At 44.8% G+C, this 17,595-nt stretch overlaps 1 protein-coding gene across 1 annotated transcript in view; it reads left to right on the top strand.

Moving 5' to 3' along the window:
* Positions 1-17,595, top strand: part of KIAA1549L (KIAA1549 like) — a 203,213-nt gene that overhangs the window by 145,917 nt on the left and 39,701 nt on the right. Inside the window, exon 12 of the mRNA XM_077820236.1 lies at positions 3,219-3,346. Coding sequence (XP_077676362.1) covers positions 3,219-3,346 — 128 coding nt within the window. The remainder of the gene's footprint in view (positions 1-3,218; positions 3,347-17,595) is intronic.

The following is a 17,595-nucleotide window of genomic DNA, read 5'->3' as shown; positions in this document are numbered from 1 at the left end:
TGCAGGTGCAAGGCTGGGATCAAGCAGATACAGAAGCTATTGCAGCCATGGGCAAATGCTTTAAGCAGCCACTGAACTGCTGCTTAAAACATTTGCCCATTGCTGACTATGCCAACCAAAAAGGTGGTACAATCAATTAGGTTGACTACTACAGGTCAGCTGTGCTTGTTAGGTTGCCTGGAGACTACCTCTGCTGCAGGCCCTGATGCCTGACATCCTTAGCCAACTCTGAGTACACGTGGGAGCATGTTATTAGGGCTAGCTGATGGGCTCGAAAGTAGTTTGGCAGCCTCATGTGATACAAATAGAGAACAGAAATATTTATTGAACAATTTCTGCATCATCATTAACAAATTTACCATCTCCATCTAGTAAAATGCCTATAGCTTTGTGCCATTGCTAGGATTTCTTTCTTTAAAAATTCGTTATTGTCCTTAGCCCTGCCAGCCATGCTTTGTCTTTAGCTACCCATAGCGATTTCCTACACTTCATAACTTATGTGATTTGTGCCACCAGGTTTCAGTAGGTCAGTCATGTAAGTATTTTTTCTTCATCGATGAAAATTTCTAATTCTTCTTACTTGCTATCCAGACTTCTCGCATTGGTATATAAGCAGCTGAAAAATTTATTCTTTGCTCATTCTTTGCCACATCAGTTCAATTTGTTGATGGCATCTTGAATTTGAGATTTATGTCACACTTGCCTCCTTATCACGCTCCTCTTGAGTTGGTAGTTTAATGTCCTCGTAGCTGCTTCAGCTGGTCTCCAGCCAAAAAGGTTAGCCCCTACTATGAGATGTAGGCCATCCCATTTGTACAGCTTCTTCGTCCATTGAAATGTGGCCCAATGTTCAACAAAGCAAAACCTTCCACCTCACACACGTCATGCAGCCAACAGTATCTTCTCTCTTGCCTGCTCACTGGAGCAGTAGGGTCTCTGAGAAGATTGCACTTCCCTTTTCTTCCTTTCCCATCCAAGATGCTTTAATCTTCTATAATCTGCATAGTTCCATGTGATGCCATATCATCATCATCATCGGTGGAGACTTGCCAAACAACTTCATAATTCTGTCTAATACCACAGTGAAAAATCATATCCTCATTCCAGGGAGACAGCACATCATCCTATTGTCTTTGTGTCCCTTGCTGAACTCTGTTGGCTCTTCTTAATATGGAGCCACCAGTGCTGATTGTTTGCATTCTTAGAATGTTTGAAAAACCTCTCCTGGTTGCTGCTTATTTCATACTGCAAGGATCCCCCTCAGGTATGTCCTATATAGCTTTCTGTTTCATTCCTATAGAGACAAGCTGTTCTGGAGTTGACTTACTCAGTATCTGAAAATGTTTTGATACTTGAAGTTGAGTTGAATGCATCTTGCCTCTCTTTCCCCTCTTGGTTACAAATTGCCTGTCCACTTTTTTTGGTTTCTACTCTCTCCAGTTTCCTTATTGATGATCTGTCCCCTTGTGGCATCTGTGAGAATAATTTCCAAATCTGGTAGTCCAAGAAGTCTCTCGGTTCTCAGATGCTGCACAATGTTACAACCTGTGCTTCCAGTCCATGTATCTTCTCCTCCACCAGCTTGCATTTCATACTCTAGAAATCTATTTGGTGTTCCTGCAGAAAGGAAAACATGGTACATCCAAGGCAGGTCACAGCAATTGTTCTTTCACCATCCATATCTGCTACCTGGTGTAGTGTTGAGCAGTACCTAAAACAGGAATCTCACTACCTCTCCAAAGTCTCACTGAAACTGATCCAGTTTGCTGCTGTTCTTGTTCACCCGGCAATTGACTAATATTACTGCTCAGCCTCTTCCCTAGCACACAGGGAGGGAATTACCACTCAGACTTCAAACACTGCTTTGATTCAAAGCCGCACGGGTCCAACTGACAAGGCCCTCAGAGAGACAAACAGACCTTTCTCAGCTGGCCAGTTCAGGAGTCCAAAGCTCAGCCACACAACACTCATGCAGAACAACCAACCAACAGATGGTACAAATACAACACCTGCCGCCAAGTCCTTCTATCTGCAAGCATAGACTCATACCTTCACTCTGCAAAACACCCATTTGCCACTCCTGTTGCTCTGCTAAAGGGTGTTGGGGGCAGGGATGGGGTCTATGGGGAGGGGAGGGGAGAAGGGCTGGTAACATGGGCCACAATTTTTCTCAAAGAATAAGTTTCAAGTCAGGAAGTTCCACGCCTCCGGTACATCACAGCTTCATGGTTGTTGGGACAGGTCACTTGCGGTGATCTGAGACTTACTTTATCACATGTAGCTTGCCAAACCCCAGCTCCTTATTCAAACTCTGTATTCAAAATGGAAGATGGGAGAGAGGGGTGGCATTTGGCAGCACAACATGCAGGAACAAAAGCTTTCATTAGAGGAGAGACTTATTTCACATCATTTAGAACAAGCTGACAGTCACAGGGCTGTATCACTTCGGGTGACCCAAGGTGCACTTTGGTACAAACAGCCAATCAAAACCCAACTTCTTAGTCAAGCCCTGTATACTATATGGAAGTGGAGATGTGACAGCAACCAGTCCAACCCCGGCTCCTTATCTGATAATTTATTTAATAAAGAATTAAATAATTAATAATATTGAATATGATAAAAAATTTAATATGATGAATTTTCTAAACATCTAATCTTACACTGATTTATTTTTAAATAATTTTGCCCTTTGAATAAGGAACGGGGAGCCACGATTAAAGTGCTAGTACCACGATTAAGGAACTGGGAATAAGGAACCAATTTCAGCCTCATCTGACAAAACCTGTGAACCCAGATGCAGACTAAATCGTGGGAAAGTGCTTGCAATGAATCTGTTTAGCCATGTTCATGAAATAATTGGCATTAAAAACCATTTGCTTTATTTGAACTGCTTAATGGATACCAAACAAATGATGTCTTCTTTTACCTTTTGCATTATTTTCCTGTGTCTTTTTGGGTTCGTGCAGGAGAAATAATCAGTTCTGATTTCACTAAAATCCTCCTCAGGACTGAGCCTACATAAAAGTAATTTTTTAATATTGTAAGTGCATTTCTGCTTTCATTGTGTTTCTGTTGTGTGGATTATTTCCTATCTCTTTCGTGTACAAAATCAAAGACTTGAAAAGCCAATGATGCAAACTGTGCAAATGAAATAACCTTGAAATTAGGTTTATACAGATGAAACTTACAGTCTTCCTTGTTGCTATGGTTACTTACAGCAGGTCGCCTAGTCAGAATGGTTCTGTCATCAGCAACGAATCAGGAAAGCCCAGTTCAGGCAGAAGCTCTTCACAGAAAGTAGTGGTCCAGCAGAAAATGACAAAAGATGAAGGAAGAAAGAGAAATGGTGAGAAGTATTTCCTGATGAAAGACCTACTGTATGCCTGCAGTTACTTCCATAGAGATACCAACACAGAGATATGCCATGTTGAAATTCTCCTCCACTTTTGTCCTACACTTATTAGTCCTTCATGCATCAATTCTTGTTTATATCTTCTCTTTTTCTTCTGAGCCATAATATGCTGTGCCTTCCCTAAATCTGACATGGAACCGGTTGATGTTTGCACAGTTTTCCGGCCTTCTTAAGCCTTTACTGATTTTAGCAGCAAACCAGTGAAATGAAATGTAGTGCTTTTTGGTGGGATAGACTGGGTTTGGTGTGTCTCTGTGTATGCCCTAGGACACTCATTTCAATTGCTGCTACCTCTCAGCTGGCCCAGATCTGATAAAGTACATTCATCAGGTAACAGTTTTTTGTGAAAAGGTATGAGGGTTCGATGCTCTCTATTACCCTCCTCCTTTTTGCCATCTCTTTGCTAATGGCCTCAGTGACAGCTCTTCCTGGTACTAAGAGTCTGATACAGCACTAGACTTTGTTTACCAGTCCTTTGTGATGATGCCAATCTTGTGATTTAAAGTGTATAAGGTGTATCTAATAAGTGTTGGATTTTAATTCCCTTCTCTTTTTGCTTTTGTTTTTGCTTGTTTCCTTCTTCCTCTTCAGTTTTAGCCCTGTGTTCACAGCCTTGTGAAGCCAGACTCTGAGTGAGACATAATGATTGCTTCTAGAGGGGGAGAATTAAAATACACGTGACCTGCTAAGGTTCTGTCACAGGCACAAGAGGATAATTCCTGCTTTGTTCAAGATATTTCAGGGAGGGAATGGGAAGCTGAAGCAAACAGAAAATCTTAATACAAATCTTTAATCCCTTCCTACTTCAGTACATCAGTAGTGTAATCTCTTTGGTGCTTATGATACAAATGGCATAAAATCATAACATCTTCCTGTGGTGATCCTTATATGTGATACAAAATGCGGTGTGGCTTAAATATCACCTGTTTAACAAAAACATAATACCATATACACAGATACATAGAATAACAGACAAACTCGATGGTCTGTTTGGCAAAACTGCACCACATTTTCTTATTCCTTCTGCAGTTTCTGTATATTTAGTAGCAGTGCATTCTACAGGGAATATAGTATTGATACAATTGAAATGTTCTCTTTTAAAATGACTTTATTATGCATGTTAGAAATTAATGTATAGAACACATTCCTTTTCTTTGTGTTGCATGCTCATACTGTTTGTATTATTTTCTGCTGACAAAGCTGTGATTTTACTAATAAGATCCCCAATCCAGCAATGACACCTTGTCAACTGCTCTTGGGGAAGTCTCTCTAGGGGTCCTAGCTTTCTCCTAACTGGTCCCCCTTCAGTTCATCAAGATGAGACCATGCTATAACCTCTTAACTTAAACTGAGTCTATCAGCCCTTAAACTCCATGGCTTGCAGTCTCCTTTTGTCTCTCTGTCAGTTTCTCAGAGACAGCCTGGAATGGGTCTGTTGCCCCACTGCTATCCAAGGCCTTTCTGCCTCCCCTTCCCTCTCTGTTATCCCTCTTTTATAGCTGGACTTGTTTTCTTTATTGGTCACAGCTGTGGGTGCGTGTCTTCACGGTTGGCAGTTCTGGCAGGTGCGTGGGGGTGTGGTCAGCCTGCAAGCAGAGAAGACTCTCCTCTCCCTTCTGCCCATGCTCAGTCTGGGATTTGTAAACTCAGTTACACACCCATTCTGGTGGACTGCTGCACCTGTATGTTGCTCCATTAAAGGCAATGAGGTCCTCTACTTGCATACTCCTGGGGAAATTCTGAGCCAAAAAATTAAAAATTCTGTGCACAATATTTTAAAATTCTGCATATTTTATTTGTCAAAAGAACACAATATAATCATGCCAGTTTCAGTAATTTGGGTAATTTATTTCAAAATACCTGTCAACAAGTATGTCTGTAACAATACAGACAAAACAAAAAGTTTCAGGAAATGACTTTTTTTGACAAATAGATTCCCTTCTGGGTGTATTAATACAGAACATTGAGTAATTCATTTAAACTACAATACAGAAATGTATTTCCTGCACCCCTCAGAAGCAGTTAAAAGGCTTGGGGGAGTCAGGGATAATGGAGGAGCCTGAGGTAGAGGGAAGGAACCTGGAAGTGAACCTGGATAGTTGTTGGGTGGGAGAAGTGTGGAACAGGTTTTTTTGGTGGCAGGTGAAAGATTGTTTGAGAGTTGGGGAGCCTCTCCCATGCAGACCCTGGCTGACCCCTAGCCTCTCCCATTCAGTGAGGCACATCTGCCCTTGTCCCCATGTGTCCCTGCAGACCCCTACCCCTTGTCCCCATGTATCTCTGCACTCTCCTTCCCCCGTTCCCTTGTGGCCCTGCAGCCCCCCTCCCATTGAGACCCTGGCTCAATGCTGTTACCTCATTATCTCCTGTGCCTGTACCACAGTCTGTACCCCCACGAGTCTTTCTGAACTCCAGTCTGTGACACCCTCCCCCCCGCAACAGCCCCGTGTGCTCCACTCTGTCTGTGCCGTGGATCCTCATCTTCCCCCGCTGTGAGGAACGCAGTCTCTTCCCCCTCTCTCTCTGCCGGCTGGCTTCCCTCTCTTCTGGTGCCAAGGCAGCCTCTGGTGGGCAAATGGTGTAATTGCAGAACCTCTCCAGCAGAATCTATATTCTGAGGAGAAATAAAAAAAAAATCTACAGGGGACATGAATTCTGCATGTGCAGTGTTGCACGGATTTCCCCCAGGAGTAATGTGCAGGAGCAGAACCAAAATCTTTTACAGCCCATATAAAACAAGCTGTGTTAGACAACAATCTATCAATTTTTCTTAATGTCCTAATCATTTTCCTAATGTTTCAAATATTGCTTGTTTTATAGTACAAAAATGTTAGTGGTTTCCAGAGGTAAATATTGTATTTCCAGGCTATGATTTTTTTCTACATGAGAGACCATTCAGTCAAACACAACTTCATTTATTGTTCATTTATCTGGTCAAAAATATTGTGGTGGGGGTATTATATTTTGGTTTTCTTTAGAATGTTAGGTTTTAAATCATCAAAGAAAATTGGTAAGTTCTTTCTTAAACATTTGACTAATACTTAACATAATCTCTACTGATCAGAATTCTAGTGCATCTGCAGAATAGGCATAATAGCTGTCTAAAAGAAACCTACGATACTGTATAAGACAATACATGCCTTTTATTTAAAATCTCCATTTAGGTGAATTTTAGTTTAACCATTATTAGCAAACAATGACTTTGTGCTTTTCAAACTGTACCGGAAAACTAATAGCTGCTGTATTCTCTTGTGTATTTGACACTCCTTTCTCCTGTCCTTCCAACACCAAGCTCAGCTAGCTAAGTTGATGCAAGGGAACTGTCTAGGGCTGAATCTTTTTCCATTAGGGTGCAGAGTAGCAATGGATTTATAGCCACTATTTATATTAGTATATATTATACTAATATATACTATTTATACTAGTGAAAATTATAGTATAAACTAGTATATACTAATTTATAGCCACTATTACTGCCATGCTAAAGTTGCAATAGCCACTGCTGCTTGTATGCCCCTGCCCCTTCCACTGAGAGGCCATTGGCTAGTGGATCTATGTAGCAGAGGATCTACTGCCTGTAACTGCCCTAACAACTTTCTTGGCACAGGGAAACCACATTGCATGCAGGCCCTTGCATGCTGGTATTGAACTACTTCCACTGTGTCTTCGGCAGTCTGTATTTGGGGAGCAGGGGCATGATTTCCCCCTATGTAAAATAATTCTGTTGATCAGAAATTATAAATTATTAATGAAGAGCCAGATCGTATCCCCCACTCTGCCAGTGCTCACATCACACCCTTCCGGAATGGAAGAGGGCTTCAGCAATCTTCAGAGGATGATCTCCCCTACTTCCCTGGACATTGCAGAGAGTACTCCAGGGGTCTCCAGGATGCACACGTTGCAGGAGGAGGCGGTGGGGAGTGGGCAGACAGAGGTACACACATCATTCTCCCACCAGCTCTGTAGGGAACATACCCTTTTAATAGGGCTCCCTGATGCCACCCCAACAGCACAGTTACAAAGAGGAAAGATGTTGGGGGTCATAGGTCAGGCATGGGAGATAACAGGGCCTCCCACTCATCACTTGCAATCCTGCAGAGTTTGTGGGCCTGCCCTACAGTGCTTTCTTTTTTTAGGGGGGAAATCTTCCCCTTCTGATAGAACAGTTGAAGACGGAAAGATTTTCTTCATGGATATCTAAGATTCCTTCCTACTTAGCCCCTCAGGAGGGGAAGATCATGCTTTAAAATGCCAGGTTTGGGTTATTGATATTACAGGCATATTATTTTTTCAATTAAAAAACGCAAAGCAATAAGCCATCATATTCTTCATGTAATGTTTGTCGTATTTCCCTTTGCTATGATTTCAGACATTGCTGTCATCTGTAGTGGTGTTTTTATTGCAGGACTTTATCTTTATCCAAGGTAATTAGCATAGGGATAATGTGTCAGCTATTTGTCCTTCCAGATTAACAAAGAGCCTGTTTTTCTTTTAGATGTTTGCCTTCGACTGCTCAAGCTATTCAGCACAATTGTAGCCTGACATCCCAAATGTCCATGTTAGGAAAAGGAGCAGCATATTTTCTCCCCTGAAAATCAGCATCTTAAAATTGGAATGAATCCCTTGCTAGTCACATGGTTGATTTGGGGACTCCAAGTTTTATTGGCTCATTAGTTGCCATAGTAACAAACCAATTTTAGATTCTGTTCCTCACTGAAACTCAGTTGTACAGGAAAATGACAGCACTGGTTGTTTATTTAATAGATAAACTCTATTTGTCTTCTTTCAAAACCTACTCGTAATTCATGCCTACAGTATTTCAGCACTCCAAGTGAATAAACAGCAAATACGAAATCAGGATATATAAAAAGTCTTGATTGAAGGAACTGATATTACGGAGGCTTCAGCAAGGACTCTATAGCTGAGGTTGTGTTGCAGTTTCTATAGAAAACTGGGCTAAAATCCCTCTATGTTGGACTTTAATGATCAAACTCAACTGTTTGTAGGAAAACTGAATTTTTTCAGTCACTCTTTGCTGAAGAATTATTTTTAAAATGACCCTTTTTGAAATTTTGAACTTTATTCTATTTACTTTGAGTTCTTCTCACTTAAAAAAAAGTTGCACAGGCTTCAGACTTCACCCAGCAAATCATCTTTACAATCTCTTGGACGTAGTCTAGCTATTGGGACTGGAAATAACGTTTAATAGCCTTTGCTCTAATTTGTCACAGCTGAATTAGTAAATATGACACTCCATACAGATCAGGAGACTTAAGAAAAAGTGCCCACATATTTTCATAGGAGGAATAAGAATTGAGAAGAGAATCCACATAGGTGAGCAAGCAAGGTTGGGAGGGGCGGGAGTGCAGGAGAAGACATGGGAATGGTAGTATTCCCCTGTTTTCTCTACCAGAGAGACCGGCTAGAGCTTGGGATGGTGGGGAGCAAATCCCTACACTCACATCCAGATCAGCTGAGCTGTTTGCTGGCTCATCATACACCAGCCAATTAAGGTGACATGGAGAACCTTAATTCTGGCATTTTCCTAACATATGAGTGCTTGATTTTTGCAGTCGTAGTGCTCATATAATATAGGTTTCCTTGTGTGTTTCCTTCCTAGTTTTTTACAAAAGCAAATTGAAAAAATATACATTTCATCATGTGGAATAATATTTACACCAACATAGAACACAACAGGGTTGGAACCTTTAGATCACCTGCCACTTGAGCTAATGGAGAAAAATAGAAGTAGTAGGTTATCATTCTATCAGTGCTAATCATGTGGACCAGCATTAGAGCAAAATGAGACGCTAGGCACAGACCCTTCTGCCCCTGTTTCCACCCCCTCATCCTTCAAAACTGATCCTTTGTGCCTTGTCCCAGTCCTCTCTTCTCCTCCTCCCAACTTTTCATCCCAGTTACAGTCTCCTTCCCTAGCCAGTCCCAGTTTTCCCCTGCTGTTTACCAGCCTTCCTTCTCTTCCTCTCATGCCAGTCTTCTTTCTTCCCCCGCACAGGCTATTTGCCCAGCCACGACTGTGCCCCCTCCCCAGGCTTCTCATCTGATCTGTGTCCCTTGTCCATTTCCCCCTTTTCCCAGTGGCTCCTTGTCCCCAAACTCCATGTTCTGCCAATTCAGTTTTCTACTCCCTCCCCGCAAATTCCTCATCCAGTCTGTCTCCGTGACTCCCAGTTAGTCTCCTGCTGCACGCCTCCAGGCTCCTGACCCCAACCGACTCCCTCTGCTATCTCCCCCATCCATTTCAGCTCTGGTTACCTCTGTGTTTGAGTTATACTGCCTGGGTTTCAGCAGGGGGAGCATTGAGAGCTCTGGACACAGCCTGTCTGCTCTCTGACCAACGCCTAAGTGGGGACATCCTTCGTAGAACTTCGCCCACTTTCCTGAGTGTTGTATTGCTAGTGAAAGTCCACAAGTGGCAATATGCAGAGGCCATCTTGAACTAGCTAAAAAAACTGCTAAGAAAAACCTATAGCTTTGAGTTGACCTGAAGACAACAATGATTTTATTTTTCTTGGTGAAATGAAAATCTCATGTTTCATTTTGTGGTGGCTTTTACCCTTTTATTCATGTTGGGTTTTTAAAAATATAACAATTTCATTTTGAAATGAAAAGTCAAAATGTTTCAGTTTGAAAATATCAAAATCAAGTGTTTTGACTCTTTGGAATTTGTCTTCCTTCATTTTTATTCAGCTGAAACGATTTGCCAGTGTAAGCAGTGTCAGGATGAGCTCCACCCTGACATCTGGTGGTGAGGTGTGGCAAGTTGTGGAAAAGAACTACAGGGGCTGATCTCATTTGCATAGGCACACCCACCCCGCCTAGAATGAGGCCATAGCTGCCCAAATGGTCACTTTGGCTGCTGTGGGATCCCCAGTGTCTCTGTTATTGGGGCAGGAAGAATAAATTGTTGTTACCCTGATTATGGGAACTGTGCTTGGAACTGTACTTGGCCTTTTGTTATGATGGAGGGACTCACCCTCAACTAAGTAGCACTCGCTAGGCAAGGGTCATGGGTTTTAAAACTCTGTGGCTGGAGAGAGGCTGGGGACAAGTATTAATACTTGGTGGCATGGGCCCCTTGGTGAGGGCCTTACATGCTAATTGCACTTCCTCCTCTCTCCACTGTGGAATATCAGAGCTAATTTTGATTCCATTAGGAATCTAGTTACAGGCTGCTGAGCTCACTTTGGGCTAATGGTGCACCAGCACTGAGGCTCCCCTACTGCAAGCTGAATTCACCAAAGAGCTGAACTGAGAGCTGAAATCACTGAGTGTTGTGTTAAGTAGTGGTGGAGCCTGAAGATATATTGTGGAGCAGTTTGCGGGACGGCTAGAGTGCCTTGTGGACAGGCCGGTGGAGCAGTTCGTAGGACGGTGGGAGCTGCTTGTGGGACGTGGAGCAGTTTGTGGACCGGCTGGTGGAGCAGTTCGTGGGACGGTGGGAGCTGCTTGTGGGCCGCGGAGCGGAGCTGAGCGAAGGAGTTCGTGGGGTGGCTGGCAGAGCGGAGCAGAGCGAAGCGAAGGCCTATGGAGCTGTGGGGCGGTCAGCTTCAGATCATGTAAGGTGCCTCTTACCCCCATCCCATCTCCACCCAGGTTGGGAGGTAAAGCTCCGCAGAGAAATTTTCGAACTCTGGGGCTGCCCTGACCAGGGACAGAGACTTTTGGGTCACTGGACTTTTGGGACTTCGGGTGATTTGGGATTGCTGGACTCAAGAACCAAAGGGAAAGGGGCATGCCCCAATTTGCTTGGGGTGGGTTTTTTTGCTCATGGGGTGTGTTATGAATCCTGTTGGTGGTGTTTCCCCAACATAATGCCACATTGTTTCTCTCTGTTATTAAAAGGCTTTTTGCTACACTCAGACTATGTGCTTGTGAGAGGGGAACTATTGCCTCTTGGAGGCGCCCAGCGGGGGTGGTATATATTTGTCCCAGGTCACTGGGTGGGGGCTCGAGCCGGTTTGCGTTGTGTTATTGGAATGGATCCCCTAGATATTGAACCCGGCCCTTGTTGCTGCCAACTCTGACGGGCAGAAGGGTTACACCAGATTTGACCAAGATTTGCGAACAGTTCAGTTTGACCAAAAGTGCAGGAGGAATCAGCTGTTCATGGGGTGGAGCCAGACTCTCACAGTTCTTGTACAGAGATGATGGGTTAGCTCCATCTGCTGGTGCTGCACTTTGAAACTAGAGTGAAAGGGTTTTTTAAAAAAGAGAGCTTCCGTGCTTGGAAGATGAGAAGGAAGAACCCAGTTGTAATGGGTCATGAAGCACCAGGTGCCTCCTTCTGAGAAGGAAAAATTACAGATAGGTAAGTATATGTAACCTTTCTTTCTGCCCCCACAAACTTGCACTGGTCAGTATTTGTTTTAATCCAGAAAGAGGGATGGAATTATCCATAACTTTCTTTTATTCATGTTCAACTGGTTAAAAACAACAAACTAAAAGTATTGTTTTAGGTGTGGGTTGTTGCAGGTTTCCTCCCTTTCAGGCACTAATTATAATTAAAGTCCCCCTTTTGAGTGACTATTAAGATTAAAATATAATCCAAATGTTCTTTAAGTGTTCTGTAATCTCACATCCTCTCCCCTCAACCACATGTTCAGAGACAAAATGAATGTGCTGAACCATGTTGTATAGATGCAGATGAAGTAGCCCTCAAGGACTTGTAGTTTTCCATATGATCTTCCATTGGTTGGTTTACTGATAGTGACTTGGTGAGTTGTGGTTAATCAGATTCTGAGCACTCTTCTTGAATTCACAGGGAAAGACAAAAGAGAGCAAATGTGAAAGTGCTTGCTGGCAGTTCACTGCCTATCTAAATTACACCAGCTTGCTCAAATCTATAGATCTCATCTCCATTTTATCACTCACCCGGCAATGAAAAGAAGTGCAATAGAAAAAGCCACATTCATGATTCAAATGACACTTAATAGACAAATGTTAAGTTAGTGTGGAATAAACATTCAGTTTCTGGTCCCATTTGATTAGAGTTAATTAGGGCTGTCAATTTATTGCATTTAACTCAGTGATTAACTCAAAAAAATTAATCGCGATAACAAAAATAATCATGATTAATCGCAGTTTTAATCACATTGTTAAACAATAGAATACCAATGGAAATTTATTAAATATTTTTGGATGTTTATCTATGTTTTCAAATATATTGATTTCAATTATAACACTGCACACTGTGTATTATTTTTTATTACAAATATTTGCACTGTAAAAATTATAAAAGAAACAGTGTTTTTCAGTTCACCCCATACAAGTACTGTAGTGCAATCTTTTTATTGTGAAAGTGCAACTTACAAATATAGATTTTTTTTTTGGTTATATAACTGCACTCAAAAACAAAACAATGCAAAACTTTAGAGCCTACAATCCACTTAGTCCTACTTCTCGTTCAGCTAACTGCTAAGACAAACAAGTTTGTTTACATTTGTGGGAGATAATGCTGCCCACTTATTTACAATGTCACCAGAAAGTAAGAACAGGCATTTGCATAGCACTTTTGTAGCTGGCATTGCAAGGTATTTACATGCCAGACACGCTAAATATTCATATGCCCCTTCATGCTTCTGCCACTATTCCAGACGACATGCTTCCATGCTGATGATGCTCATAAAAAAAACAATGCGTTAATTAAGTTTGTGACTGAACTCCTTGGGGGAGAATTGTATGTCCCCTGCTCTGTTCTACCCGCATTCTGCCATGTATTTCATGTTATAATACTCTCGGATGATGACCCAGAACATGTTGTTCATTTTAAGAACACTTTCACTGCAGATCTGACAAAACATAAAGAAGGCACCAATGTGAGATTTCTACAGGAAGCTATAGCACTCGACCCAAGGTTTAAGAATCTGAAGCGCCTTCCAAAATTGGAGAGGGATGAGGTCTGGAGCATGCTTTCAGAAGTCTTAAAAGAGCAACACTCGGATGTGGAAACCGATGCAGAACCTGAACCACCAAAAAAGAAAATTAACCTTCTGCTGGTGGCATTGGACTCAGATGATGAAAATGAACATGCGTCGGACCGCACTTCTTTGGATTGTTATTGAGCAGAACCTGTCATCAGCATGGACGCGTGTCTTCTGGAATGGTGGTTGAAGCATGAGTCTTTAGCGCATCTGGCACGTAAATATCTCACGACACTTGTTACAACAGTGCCATAAGAACACCTGTTCTTCTTTGAGTGATTGCTCATGTGTATTCCACAATAGGTGTGCATGCTCCCCATGTGCACCGGTGCCGGAAGTTTTTCCCCTAGCAGTACCCATGGGGGAGCGCCTCCCATGACCCCTGGAGTGGTGCCTGCCTGGGGGGGTATAAGGGGAACTGCGCGCTCCCCCCACCCTCAGTTCCTTCTTGCCACCAGTGAAGGTGTGTCAGAACTGCTCTGCTCCAGCTTTGCTGTAGCTCGTCCCCAGAACTGTTTGTTCGTTCAGTGTTAGTACCTGTAGTTAGTTAGCCGTTTAGTTAGTCAGTGAGCCCAGGCCGGGGCATACCCCGCGCCCTGGGGTTTAAGTCGTGCAGCTCTTGTAGGCATTCTATGCCAGGAAGTGATCTGCATGTAGACTGTTTGCGCTGCTTGGGAGAAACCCATATCAGCAAAAGGTGCAAGATTTGCAAGTCGTTTAAGCCTTGGACCAAAAGAGAAAGGAACATTAGGCTCCAGGCCATCCTGATGGAGTCAGTGCTGACCCCAACCCCGGCATGCCGCTCCGAACCGGTACCTGGCACCGCAGCGTCGGTATGGGGTGACCCTCTGGTGCCATTGACCAGTCAGCACTGCTCTCTATCCATGGGGCATGCCAAGAGGACCAGGAAGACTCCCTCTTTGCAGAGGCACTGAGGGAAGTCTGGGACAGAGGCTAGGCCCATGTCTGGCAATCCTCGATCCCCACTGGGCCCCAGGCCTCCCACTCATGTTGAGCAGATTAGCCTGGCCCCTTCAGAACAGGCCTCTCTGGATGTCCAGAAGCCATCCACGCCTGAAGCTCTCCAGGCGGCCCAGGACATTATATCCATGCTGGTGCCTGGAGCAGCGCCGATGTCGGCCCCGTGCTCCAGAGGCAAGCTGGGATCTCCACAGTCGCTTCTGGCCTGGTACCGGTCTCAGTCGAGGGAATGTTCCCGACAACAATCACTGCCCAGTGATCGCTCGGGGCAGAGTCCAGGTGGATCGCCCTTGACACGGACCAGACTGTCCGGCTGGGTTCCGGCCGGCCGGGACTCGCAGCACTGCTCATCCTCAAAGAGCGAATATCGGCAGGACTGCAGCGAGCATCACCATCGGTCCTGGTCTTGGAGAGGGTACCGCAGTCGATCACGGCACGGTTGTCGATGCCATTCCCTCTCAGACTCCCACTCCAAGTCTCCACCAATCCCGCAGCCCGGGCGTCAATCGCCGACATTTTGCTGTCGCGGGTCTGCCCATCGAGGCCGTTCGCAGAGCAGTTGTTACCACTGGTACTGGTCCTCCACATAGAGATCGTGGTCCTGTGGCCGTCGTAGATCCCGGCACTGCTGCTCCTCCTGGTCCAGAGACAGCAGCAGATCTTACGGCAGCCTGGTCTCCATTCATAGCCGTCCTTCCATGGGCCAGGCCAGCCAACCCCAACAGATGGTGCCAGAGCAGGTGCAGTGGCACCGAGTATCGTGGCCGGCCCAATGGTACCAGTGGGCACTGTGGCCTCCAGTGCAGCCCCTGGTGGGAGCTCGCTCGGTGGCCGGAGCTTCGGAGGCACCGTCGGCCTCCCTCTCCAGACTCCTGAGAAAGGCGGTGGGACACGCGTCCTTGGCACCATGCCCGGAGTCTGACCAGGTGGTGGACCCTCCAGTGCCGGCCGACACCCAGAGCACCACACTGGCTTCTTCACACCGCCTGGAGGAGGCGATTGCAGCCCCACCCCACTCCGTCTCGCAGGAGGACTTCAGGGCCCACCAAGAACTCTTAAAGAGGGTGGCAGCAAGACTCCACCTCCAGGCAGAGGAGATGGAGTAGCCCTCAGACTCTCTGTTTAACGTGTTGTCCCCATCGGCACTGGGTAGGGTGGCCTTGCCTGTCCATGAAGGGGTGGCTAAGATTTCAAATGCTCATTGGCCCCCAGCTCTAAAAAGGTGGGACACAAGTACTTTGTACCCACTAAGGGGCATGAGTACTTGTATACCCACCCGGTGCCCAACTCCCTGGTGGTCGAGTGGGTCAACCACAGGGAACGTCAGGGTCAGCCAGCCCTGACCCCAAAGAACAGAGAAAAATTCTTGGAGACTGGACTCTTTCAGAAGGTGTCATAAATGTAAAGGGAAATCCCTTAAATCCCTCCTGGCCAGAGGAAAAGCCCTTTCATCTGTAAAGGGTTAAGAAGCTAGGATAACCTCGCTGGCACCTGACCGAAATGACCAATGAGGAGACAAGATACCTTCAAAGCTGGAGGGGGGAAAAAACAAAGGGTCTTCTCTGTCTGTGGGATGCTTTTGCCAGGACCAGAGCAGGAATGCAGGTCAGAACTCCTGTAAAGAGTTAGTAAGCAATCTAGTTAGATATGCGTTAGATTCTGTTTTGTTTAAATGGCTGATAAAATAAGTTGTGCTGAATGGAATGTATATTCCTGTTTTTGTGTCTTTTTGTAACTTAAGGTTTTGCCTAGAGGGATTCTCTATGTGTTGAATCTGATTACCCTGTAAGGTATTTACCATCCTGGTTTTACAGAATTGATTCTTTCACTTTTTCTTTAATTAAAATTCTTCTTTTAAGAACCTGATTGCTTTTTTCGTTGTTGTTAAGATCCAAGGGTTTGGGTCTGTGTTCACCTGTGCATATTGGTGAGGATTTTTATCAAGCCTTCCCCAGGAAAGGGGGTGTAGTGCTTGGGGGGATATTTTGGGCACTTCCAAGTGGGCACTTCCCCTGTTCTTTGTGTAACACTTTGGTGGTGGCAGCTTTTAACTTAAGCTGGTAAGAATAAGCTTAGGGGGTCTTTCATGCAGGTCCCCACATCTGTACCCTAGAGTTCAGAGTGGGGAAGGAACCTTGACAGAAGGAAAGTTTATTCATCTTCGAGCTTCCGGTTACAAGTGGCAAACCATCAGGCTCTCCTGGGCCAGTACGAATTCAATCTGTGGGGCTCTCTGCCCAAGTTTGAAGAATCCCTTCAGGAGCGTGATAGGAAGGAGCTCAAGGCGCTAATGGAGGAAGGGCCAGCGGCCGCTAGGAGGAAGGGCTGCGGACACGACCACACGATCAATGGCCTCCGCGGTGTCCATGAGATGGGTGTCGTGGCTCCTGCTCTCTGGGCTGTCCAGCGAGGCGCAGTCTTCCATGCAGGATGTCCCATTTGATGGGCAAGCTCTGTTTTTAGAGGAAACAGATACAAGGCTGTATGGCATGAAAGACTCCCGCATGACCCTCCAGACTCTGGGCCTCTATGTCCCGGCTCCAGCAAAACCTAAGTTCAAGCTGCAGCAGACTCCCACCCAGGCTGCCCTCCCGAAGTACGAGGCCGCCCATAAGAAGCAGCAGGACTATAAGAGACGCCCTCAGAGGCAGCCTCGGCCTGCCCCCCAGCCTGCGTCCTCCAAGGGCAAGCAGGTGGGGAAAAGGCGTTTTTGACAGGACGCTCGGGGGCACTCCACTAGTCCTCATCAGGGATCCACCCTCAAAAGAGCTTCCCTTCTCCAACTGGTTGTGTGCTTTCCTCCCAGAATGGTCGCGGCTAACCTTGGACCGATGGGTCCTCAACACCATCACCCAGGGTTACACCCTCCAGTTTACCTACGGATACTGCTAGGGAAAAAACTTCCGGCACCCGTGCATGTGGCTAGCATGCACACCTATTGTGGAGTAGACGTGAGCAACACATCTCGAAGAACACCAGTTACGGAAAAGGTAACTGTCTTTTCTCACTTTCAGGTGACATTATGAACAAGAATTGGGCAGCATTATCTCCTGCAAATGTAAACAAACTTGTTTGTGTGAGCGATTGGCTGAAAAAGAAGTAGGACTGATTGGACTTTGTAGGCTCTAAAGTTTTACATTGTTTTATTTTTGAAAGTGTTTTTTTTTTCTACATAATTCTACATTCGTAAGTTCAAGTTTCATGATGAAGAGATTGCACCACAGTACTTGTATTAGGTGAATTGATGAACACTATTTC

The sequence above is a fragment of the Eretmochelys imbricata genome, chromosome 6 (genome assembly GCF_965152235.1).
Source record: "Eretmochelys imbricata isolate rEreImb1 chromosome 6, rEreImb1.hap1, whole genome shotgun sequence".
NCBI classification, from domain to species: Eukaryota; Metazoa; Chordata; order Testudines; family Cheloniidae; genus Eretmochelys; species Eretmochelys imbricata.
The sequence above is the reverse complement of the archived record's forward strand: the minus strand, read 5'-3'. Positions and strand labels throughout refer to the sequence as shown.